Source organism: Pogona vitticeps, chromosome 1, assembly GCF_051106095.1.
Source record: "Pogona vitticeps strain Pit_001003342236 chromosome 1, PviZW2.1, whole genome shotgun sequence".
NCBI lineage: Eukaryota > Metazoa > Chordata > Lepidosauria > Squamata > Agamidae > Pogona > Pogona vitticeps.
In genome coordinates this window covers 82,103,205-82,114,431 of record NC_135783.1, presented here as the reverse complement: position 1 = coordinate 82,114,431, position 11,227 = coordinate 82,103,205, and the positions used below count along the sequence as shown (strand labels likewise).

General features: G+C 38.5%; 1 protein-coding gene across 8 annotated transcripts in view; it reads right to left on the bottom strand.

Moving 5' to 3' along the window:
• Positions 1-375: 375 nt before the first annotated feature.
• The window catches only part of AHI1 (Abelson helper integration site 1), a 110,537-nt gene continuing 99,685 nt past the window's right edge, over positions 376-11,227 (bottom strand). For 4 of the 8 annotated variants that reach the window (XM_072996452.2, XM_072996450.2, XM_072996451.2 and 1 more), the window contains exons 22-25: positions 8,621-8,783; positions 7,222-7,319; positions 2,841-2,932; positions 376-1,661 (exon numbers count right to left, since the gene is read on the bottom strand). In XM_072996452.2, coding sequence (XP_072852553.2) covers positions 1,448-1,661; positions 2,841-2,932; positions 7,222-7,319; positions 8,621-8,783 — 567 coding nt within the window. In that variant the 3' untranslated portion in view covers positions 376-1,447. Of the gene's footprint in view, positions 1,662-2,840; positions 2,933-7,221; positions 7,320-8,598; positions 8,784-11,227 lie in introns of all 8 variants that reach the window. The other 4 variants (XM_078383334.1, XM_072996454.2, XR_013540611.1 and 1 more) reach the window with 3 other exon arrangements.

The window sequence follows — 11,227 nt, the reverse complement described above, 5'->3', positions numbered from 1 at the left end:
AAAGTTTGAAATATAATGGTTGTTGTGGGTTTTTCGGGCTCTTTGGCCGTGTTCTGAAGGTTGTTCTTCCTAACGTTTCGCCAGTCTCTGTGGCTGGCATCTTCAGAGGACAGCACTCTGTGCTCTGGTCAGTGCTGTCCTCTGAAGATGCCAGCCCACAGAGACTGGCGAAATGTTAGGAAGAACAACCTTCAGAACATGGCCAAAGAGCCCGAAAAATCCACAACAACCATTAGATCCCGGCCGTGAAAGCCTTCGCGAATACTTTGAAATATAGTCTTTGCATCTTGGTGCTATTTTGTACATCAGTGGTTGACATGGTTATTCTCACTTCTTTTTTTCAAATGGAATCAAATGCCAAGACTACTAAAAAAGGACTTTCTAATTTTATATTATTTATTGCTCCGGAAAGGAAGGGGGCAGAATTTCTTAACACAGCATAAATAACTTGGAGTTCCATAGTCAACATAGGTACACAAGGGGACTGTAGATAAAGCTACCGGAAATTATTCACAGCTTCATGCTTTGTAGTTTAAAAACAGTTACACCTGACCATAAACACACATCACACAAAAATATACTCCACCCACACATTGATGTTAAATAATTCTTCAAAACAAAGTGGAACATATTTGGCAATGCTACTCTGAGCACAGCAAAACCAGATTTTGCAAAACCTTTTGGAATATAAAAAGACTGCTAGAAAAATATTTGTATAATATATATATTAATATATATTTTTTTCATTTAATAAATAAATATGAAAAAGTTATTGCTTGCGTCCTTTGTGAAGGTGGTTGAAATTTATTCATATGAACTTTCATTTTTAATATAAACTTTTTTCATTTTCAAATGCAAAAAAGTGGGACTCATTTCTTAAGTATATGTGTAGCAGAACAAATAAGGAAATATTGAGCTTCTTTTTCCGGTTCTGAAATTCCTTCATTATTGTCACACAAAATACTGCGTTCCTTTATTTGTACCAAAATCAGGTTTTGTAGGACGCACATTACATCCATCTAGGCAATATTGTTTTCCTTTAATTCATAGGTTATAATTCAGCTGAAGTTCAATGCTATTGCCTTTACCCACAATTGTAGTTCAACATTGAATGAGCTATCCTCTATTGTATCTCACGGATGGAAACAGGTCTAAGAAAAAACTGGATATGCCATTAGGCTTTAGATATTTTCAGGTGCTTTCAAAAAACAAAAAACAAAAACAAAGCATAACACTGAGGTCATAATTGGTGCTTTAAATTGTCTTAAGTTTCTGTGAAATATTCAGTACATCTTCCTTGTTTCAGGTCCTTGACCTAACATTGTGATAATCTACTTACCAAGGTTAATTTATGTTTCTATGTTTCCTGTCCTCAACAATGTGAGAATATCATTCCACGACAAATAGTACTTCCATATTTTTCCATTAATCCAAGAAAAAACAGAGGCTATGCATTAGAAGAGTCTAACTGGAAAGCCTCATTTGACATTCCACTTGCATTTGTGGTCTTGACAGACCTTTTCTTTTTCTTCATCACCAAGTTTTTCTTGGGATTGTCCTCAGCAACATCAGATGGGAAGTTGTCAAGTGTAATTAAATTTGCCTTGTATTCCTTTTCCTCTGTTTGTATGCCTTTCTTCTTTGTCTTCCTCTTTGCGCCTCTATGATGAAAGTAAAGAAAAAGATGGATTAAAGATTTTAAAACTGGGCTTTCCCTCCACAGCCGGCTTTTAACTTCAATTAAGTAGGAGACTAAGGATTGATTTTATGATTCTGGAGCACATCAATACATCAGCAGGAAAACTGTGTCTGAAGTAAACATGATCCTCAAAAGCAATACTCTGGAAGTAGAGACACACTTTTGGCTAGGAACCTCTGACACTTTGCCAGCTGCTCTCAGCAGAAGCCCAGATAGGAACAGAAACAGCATCCTGATTTTCAAGGGAAGATATAAAGACTCTAAAGATGCAACACAGATTGCACGACAGAGTTCACAATGTATTGGCCAATTACAGATAGTGCAGCTGAATTTTGGCTGTGCAGTCATGGAAATCCACAGGCTCTTGGTCTCACACCATCACTAAAGTAGTAGCAAATCGGTGCTCAGGAAATAAACTCATAATTGAGTAGGATGCTGAACTCTGAGGGTTCGCGGATTACATGCCTTAATCCCCTCTCACAAAATGTTCTCCATAATCTAATGAACTAGTGGCCACATTCTCTTGCCTAAATGTACAGTTTGGACTTTTTCTTGTTGTAATGAATATCCTGCAATTGTATCTCATGTTCTATATACCTAACAGAGCAGCAGAATACTGAAATCGCATAGGAGTTCACAAAGAGCATTTCAAAGGTGAAAACCAATACCTTCATCTGAACCCAAAACAAGAACAACTGGCAACCAGTTGCAGATCTGTTAGTACTGCAGCAGTATGATCACAGTATCACATATCAGTTAGTAGCACTGCTGCTGCATTTTGCATCAATCTTCCACATGCTTTTCAAGGGCAGGCATAAGAAAGCACGTCACAGTAGTCTGCTGTGAAATACCAAAGTCATGGCTCAATTGCCACAAATACCTGGCCTAACTTTTGGACTTTTTGTTTCTTCTCACATCCCAACTGTTTGTATTATCTAGGCTGATGAAAAATTCTGGGAAACTCGAAAGTTTGCACACATCTATGCTGCCCTAATACCAAATACACTTAGCAAAGGTATTACGCAACTCTGGATTATATTGGTAGTTTGCTATTACGGAAATGTTGCACTAAGATAATAAAAAGTTTTTGCTCCTTCGAAGTAATTAAACTGAGGGAACTGGCTGTTCTGTGGTCGCTTACTGTGTGTTCAGGTAGCCTGTGTCATTCTCAGAAACAAATCTTTGGTCTTCTGACTTGCTGATGACTGCTGGCATCTGCAAAAAGGGGGGAAACTTCAATCAATAAAGGAGAAAGAAGAGGGGAAAGGGAAAGAAAATGAGGTCAACACGTGTACGATGAAAAACCCACGGGCTTCCTGAATGAGGAGAGAATATACCTCGCTTCACATAGAAGATCTGTCACCCATGAAATTCTCAACCTATGTGGTTAAAAAGGAGGAAACAGTTCCACAGCTTAAAAAAAAACCTCTTGAAATGTTCAGGTGTGTTTGGAAACACGCATGCGCATACACACAAATACACACAAAAATACACAGCACTGAATCTGTGACTGAGTCATAAACAAGATTACATTTGTTTTCAGATATTATCAACGATGAAGTAACAACACTTAAGATTTGCCAGTATAATATTTAAAAATATTAATTATACGTGATGTCAACATTTTTTAAAGAAATAAGCAAATCTGCATATAAAAATTACAGAAAATACAAACTGGTATTAATCAAACACAGTGTAATTGTTAATGAGATGAGTTATGGGGCATTATGGCCTAGTCCTACAACTCAATGTATACCCAGAACCTCCTTCATGGCCACTTTCAGTCTTTGGCATGCCTTGCCAAAAGAGGCTAGGATTGCCCATGCTCTTCTGTCCTTCTGGGAGCAGTCCAAGACTTTTTTATTCAGGTAGGCTTTTGGAAATTAATAGTTTCAGGTCATAAAATTTTAACCAATGTGCTAGGTTTTTTTTCTTCAAGTCAAACTAAGGGAGTGGCTACACGGTTGAAAAGAATCATTAGGTCAATCTACCATCAGAAGAAAGTATGACTGAGTGAATTTAGTGCTATAGTTAGAAGATCTGGGTTCAAATCACAGCAGGAAATCTTCAAACTAGGATATGTATGGAGTATACACTTTTCACATAAATTTACATTTTCTGAGCTGGGAGTGGTACAACTCTAAAATAATCTTGACTGTTGATTTTAAAGCAAAGATTCCACAACACACATACACACACATCCATATATGTGGGTTACATTGTGAGGCACATGCCTGACCATACAACAGACATATGCCTACTAACACAACAACCATTTTCTTAGTTAGCGTCACTTTGCTGCAGTGGGTTATGTAATTTGTAAGATTCTGACTAGATATCAAAATTTATCTTACTTTCTGAACAAATCATATGTATAGTTCAAAAACCAGAGAGAGAGAGAGAGAGAGAGAGAGAGAGAGAGAGAGAGAGAGAGAGAGAGAGAGAGAGCGGTTATAGGAATAACTTAAGGGGCTTTTGAATTTGTAAGTTTTCTTCAAAAAGCAGGTGCTCATGTGACCTTGCATAAGGTTCACAAACTCCTTCAGGTTTCATAAACTCCCCCAGCTTTCAAAATGCTCCTTACTTGCCATGTGATGAGGAGGTGGCGTAAACGGTTAAAGTTCCAAAAATGCTGTGGGACATGGAGAGTTCACCATGAATTTCTACACAATATACCCAAAAAGTAACATATTAATGTTTAGCGATACATAAAATACATGTAGCAAATACATGTATTTCTAAGCATACTTTTCCTTTTTCTATTTTTTGTTTTGTTTTTGATGCAGGAAACTAGTTTTGTGGAAAACCTTTAAACACATACACACCTGAATACTTTTTTTTTAAGTTGAATTAGTCTCTCTTCTTCTAACTCAAAGAAAATAAGTGAATGACTAAATGGTGGGGACAGTTCTGTGCTCCATCTCAGAAACTGGCTGGTAATGATCATGTAAAACTAATTCAGTTTGGTCCAGCATAAAATTCCCCTTCAATGTCTACTATTGTTAGGTACACTAATATAGTATGTCTGCAGTTATACAGAGGTGATTTTATTGTGATATAATTTTAACTAATATAAGCAGCTTTGAATGATACACTGGCATAATTCTCCTAATCCAGAGATCAATGTTCTGGGAAGAATACTGTATAATTCAAGTCAGAACTGCCCTTCTCAATATCACACAGCATCGGTTTCCTTCTTTACATGCTGTATTGGGCATTTGGCCTCAGGCTGTTTCAAAAGAGCCAGGCCCTCTCTGTTATATACTTCTAGGGTAACCTGGTGGTTTAAATGCAAGAGTAGGCAATACCTTTACAACCCCTTTAATGATCATCATATAATCTGTTAGCTTTTGTGGATCAGGACCATACCATCAGGCAACTAATTTAAGTCTTCTTTCTGATGAACACTGTGAACTTGTATTTTTCATGCCACTCCATGGCATGGTGCCCGCCAGAGAAGGAGGAGGGAGGACTACCTTCCTTCACTCTGAGCTCACAGTTGGCTCAGAAGCTCCAGATAGACCATGCCATCCTTCCAGACTTTGCTCTCCCCTGAGCCACTGAAAACAACCCAGCTCCCCTTTTTATGGAGGAAACATTAACTCTAATGAGTTCACAGATCCCTTGTTCATCTATGTATTCTTCCGTTTATTTGGAACAAAAGTATGTGAGGGGATAAATCTGAGGGTTCAAAGGAAAGTGCATTGGAAGCCAATCTATACTTGATATCTATTTGCAATAAATGTGCAGATGTTTTTGTTATATAAAAAGTAGTTCAAAGGAGGCCTGAGCAACTTCACAGACTAAAAGGACAGAAGCATTTAAAATTTCCCTCTAGATAGAAATTGCAACTGCTGAGGATCATGGGAGAGAAAACAGCTGGATTTCTCCTCCCCATCCCCTTGGTTCAAAGACTGGTTCAGGTTGCCTATAGCTGTTATTTACATTCTTAAAATGTACATATTAATTGCATTTAGCCTTCAGAGTAGCTTTTTTCTTGATATGGATGGAGATAATACTTTGGACAAAGGAGTTTAATCTCTAAATTGTTGATCCTCACTCAGTAGACTTCATGGGATAGGACACAAGCCTTCAAGAAGAATGCTTCATGGTTTTTATGTTACGCTTTTATTCTTATTTAGCCCCCACTTGATTGATTGGAACATAAAGACAACTGTAGGTAGACTATGATGTTCAAACTGTCAAAGTAAAACTATTGCTACATAGTGTCACAATGCTCTTTGCAGCAATTTAGCCACTTGGCTTTTTCTGTTAAGATTTTGGTTACCCACTATTATGAAGGGTATCACGAATACCTTAGTCACCTTTCTAGTACCCTTTGGAAAGTGTTTGGAAACTTCAGGCGGTCCAGAATGTTGCTGCCAGATTGCCAACCACAGCTGGTTATAGGGAACGGAGACTCCCATATTGCAACAGCTCCACTGGCTGCTGGTCTCTTCTGGTCACAATTCAAAGTACTAATTTTGACCTATAAAGCCCTAAACAACTTGGTTACAAGCAGGTTGTCCCATTATGAACCTGCCTGGGTTTTTAATTAGTCAGAGAAAGCCTTTCTCTCAGCTCTGCCATCCTCACAAGTGGTATTTGATGAGGACACGAGAGAAGGCCTTCTCTGTTACTGCTCTTAAACTCTGGAACTCCCTCACACTGGAGATCAGGTTGGCTTCCTCCTTGCTATCCTTTTGCAAACAGGGAAAGATCTTTCTCTTCAGAAATTTTTTTTCTCAATAACTGGCTGCTAGAAAGTTTCTAAAAATGAGACTGCTGGGTTTTTAAAAAAGTTTTTAATATTGTTTAATATTGTAAGCTGCCTTGCGTCATATCTTGAGGAGAAAGATGGGGTATAAATATTTTAAATACATACACACAACAGGATTCTTCTAGACAGGTTAAAGCATCCCTTAGATTGTAACCAACAGACCTAAATTAATAAAATTCATTAATTTTATTTTATTCTGTATATGCATGTATGTATATTTCTCTTCATTAGGCTAATATTCCTTTCTAGCCCAATAGCTGAGCTGGGTTAGAACAGCTTTTGAAAACACAAACATTTCTGTGCATAAACAGGTAGTGTGAACATGGTATTTCTCAGGTCCCACAATATTCACAGTATTCATGGGAGTGTCTGAATAGCGAACAAATATTACTGACAGATATAACAAATGACCTGTGATCAGACGGAACAATAACCCATTTGAGTCTTCATATTATTACCATTTCTGGACATGTTTACTGAATTCTCAAATGACATAATTTGTAATAATACTGCTACAGTTAATTTTCTCCTCTTTTTCTCTAACTTATGAAATGTTTTCCCATATATTTGAAGAGCATTTCGCTGCTATAATAACTTCCAAGCTTGCATTGCTTGAGAATTGTCAAATCTAAACAAGTCCACACATTTTTGGAAGCACTTGGCAATCAACTTGTTACCACAATGGAAAATGCAATCTAATCTTGCATAAGTAAGGAGCAGTCCCTTTGTTCCAGATTGTTACCTCCGGCATTGCTGGTGATGCTACTTCTCCCAGTTCACTGGATAGAAAAGGAGCTGAATCTTCTGCTACTCCTGGGGACAACTGTTTTTCATATAGTGCTGAAAATGAATAGTAAATTATTAAACAAGGGGGCTTAAAATGGCATTCAGGACTCTTACTTAATTTGATCCAAAAATTGGGGGGGGGGGTGGACTTCTTCAACATTTATTTCATTAATCTTTAAGAAATGTTGTTCCATATATCCATTCCAGTAACTGAAGTGTATTCATTTTTGAACCAATCCAAGGTCATTTATGTAGATGAGTTTGGTGATATGTAAAGGAACAATAGGCAATTTATTCTAATATTTGAAATGGGATCTTCAAAAATTTGAGTAGATACACAACCAATTGTTTTGGCTTTCAGCCATGTGCTCACCTCATGTCTTAACATGCTACAAATGTTAAGTGAGTCCTGACATATAAGATATTTAGAGGTATATCAACAGGACTTACTGGAAATAATTCATAAATAGGCACTTCATAGATGGACATTTGTATATGGTGCCCTCTGGTGTGGAGACTAATTCTAACATCAGTGGATACTGCTCCCAGTGACTGTTAATACAAATGTTTTGGAAGAGAACAGACATTGGTAGACTGTATAGGGATTGTGCTCAAATCGTTGAGTCAATGTCAACACTGAGGCATCAGATTACAGCAGACTAATACCTTGGACAAAGACCAGAGATTATAAAATATGTGATATTAAGAAGCTTTATGTGAAGTCCACATTTCTAACTAAGGATTTAAAAATAACAACAAAGTCTCATACCATCCTTGAGATTAACATATTTATTTCACCACGTGATTTCACAGATTATAATCCACTCCTTCAGATACATAGAGTACAATATTGTATATTGTATTTCATGTGAAACATCTGTTAGGCTTAAGAGTGCTTTTCTTGTTTTACTCCCTACATAGCCTACATAAAAGCAGTCTTCTTTTGATGATCTGTTGTTTCATCCAGTAATAGTTCCACCCTCCTGTAACAATGTTTTAAACATGTTTTAAACCAGTTGTATATCTAGCAGATATAATGCCTGCATCTCTGCAGAAAAGATCAGAGAGTGCAAGTCTGAGAAATGCTCCACCTTGAAAACCTGCTGTCACCTAGAAGAGACAGGGGTAGGCTGAGGTGAAAAACATAATGCAAATATATCTGGCTCAGTGTGTGGCGTCTTTGTTCATTGGTCGATATGGTGCATTTTCATGCTATTTACACAGTTCATCCCACTTCAGTTATTTTGATATGTAACATGTGTACTGCACATATAAATACATTTAAGCACCAAATGGTAAATCTTTGGCAATCAGTTAAGCTTTCATAACATACCAGGCAGAAGCTTTATACGTACTTTCACCAACCACACAACTGGCTGGAAAATAGCCTTGCTGTCCATTCGCCAAGCTGCCAAACCACCATTTATCATTATCTTTGTATAACACTTGGATAATGTCACTAGAATGGAAGGTTAGCTCATCTGATCGATGCGCTGTGTAGTCATAAAGAGCCACTACCTAAAAGAGAGATAAGACCACCACAGCTTTATCACTACTGTACCACAGAGACAAAAGATCAACATTCACTTCCTCTAATAGGAAAGTTGCTGTAACCAAAGCTACCCTCGAGCCTCTCTCAGGTTTGAGGGCTGGTGGGAACGCAGCAGGAGAAACAAGATAAAGAGGCTGTGGCATTCTAGAAGGGGTTAAGAGCATTCAAGGGGACCAAGATTAACTTTAAAAACAACATGAGCAGCTGTTAGTTTTATACGCGAATAAAATGGGATACATTTGCATACTCAGAATTATTAGGCCACTTTCAGAGCTCACTTTATTTGTCAGCTTGTTTTTACGGAGGCACAAAGTGGATAAACATATTGAAGGAATGTGTTACAGGATGTTTGGGCTTCTCAGTCTGGTTAATTCATCTGCATTCATTTTTTATATATATCTAAAGAAAAATAATTTTAGTCTACACCAGTGGTTTTCAAAATTTATATTTTTAAGGACATGTTTTCACACTGCTTGCTCACCCAGCTTTCCTGAATATCTGCTGTAGAATGTATGTCTAAATGCATGAGGGTGGAGAGGCCAACAAAGAACTCCTCTTTCCAATTTCTACACCCCTGAGGTGACCCAAAGGAAATAGGTATTTTTTTAAAAATACAGATTATACCTAAACAACTGAAAGGCTGTGATAAGAAGCATGGTCATGTGAAAGTGCAACAAGGGCTGAAAGGATGATATTGAATCCTGATAAGATGGAGGTTCTGTTGCTGGGAGGGACCTTGATAGACCCTGGGGAAGTCTGCCTGGTCTTGATAGGGTCACACTCCCCCTGAAGGAACAGGTGTGAAAGTTTGGTATGTTATTGGACCTGGACTTCTCAATGGAGAACCAGATCTCAGTCATGGCCAAATCTGCCTTTTACCAGCTAAGGTGGATTGCACACCTTCACTCCATCCTGACAGGCAGTCCTTTATAACGCTGGTCCATGTGCTTGTAATCTTGAAAATAGACTCTTGCAACACCTGTGAAGGCAGTTCGAAAGCTGCAACTGGTGCAGAACTCTGCTACCAGGCTGGTCTCTGGAACATCTCTTTAAGACCATATAACCCCAATCCTGGCCCATCTACACTGGCTGCTGGTTTGCTTCTGGGACAAGTTCAAGGTGCTTCTGTTAATGTTTAAAGCCCTAAACGATTTAGGATCTTGTTAACTGGCTGAGCCCCTCACCCTCAAAATATCTACCCTTCCCACCTGTACCTCTCTTATTGGGGGGCTCCAAGTGGCTACACTGAGGGAGACCTGGAAATTGGTCACTTGAAATCAGGCCTTCTCTGTGGTAGCCGTTCCACTTTTGAACTGCCTCCCACTAGAGGTGGGACTGGCACCATCCCTCCTGGGTTTTAAGAGGCAAGTGAAGACCTGGTTGTTTGCCCAAGACTTTTTACAGTTTGTCCCCAATTAAGTAATCTTATGTATCCCTCTTGACCATCTACCTGCCATTAATTTCTGTGCACTTTCCGTGGATCTTTTGGTTATGTTTTTGAACCTTTTTTCTCTTGTTGTTCTTTTTGTCCTTGCTATTATTCTCCTTATTTGTATTATAACAAACAAACAAACAAACAAACAAACAAATAAACATAGTAATCACTTTTCAGATCAACAGGATTTGCAACAAAGAATATGGGTGGATGCAGATTCAGATGTGAGCAACTAGGCTTCTAAAAGGTGATTTCCCCATCACCTACTCCTCAAAGGAGCCCACATTCCCTAAATGCTACCCAGAGTATTAAGACATCCAACTGAATGAGGTGAGCTGTGGTGTTAGGGGAAATTGGATAGTGGCACCTTCTTGTGAGCAGAGCCTGGATACAATCAAACATGTTTATGATGGGCGCATTAATGAACAATAGTGTTATTTTAGTCTCCAAAATCTAACACATCAGACAAAGTTCCCTCAAGCACACTTCCCCCCTTCACCCCAAATCCCCCATATATATCTTTGGTACTGCCAGTGCCCTATGTGTTGCAGAGTGTTTGGAACAGGATCACAAAGAAAGCTGCCCAGACTTGTTACATTTTTACACATCTAGTGATAAAAAGATCATGGGTCCTTAGGGCCAGTGAATTACTTTGCTGCCCATTTCATGAGAGACTGGCTCATGGTGAGGAAGTGGTCTTTTAGGCAAACTAGTTCACTCCACGTTAACTCATGTTTTTTTATTGGGGAGTTCCCATAACATAGAAACTCATGCAGTCATACTCTTTGTCCCTCTAACTCCATGACAGAGACAAAAACTGTAGCTTCTTCTTCATGGTCTCTGTGAATGCACACTAATGGGTTTTAATGCGCTTGCCTCAGAGCTTTCGCCCTTCACTTCAAGAACTCCAGGGTTCCCCAACAGCTTAAGCATAAGTGCCCCCATATATACTGCACTATTGTGCTGGGTAGCCTG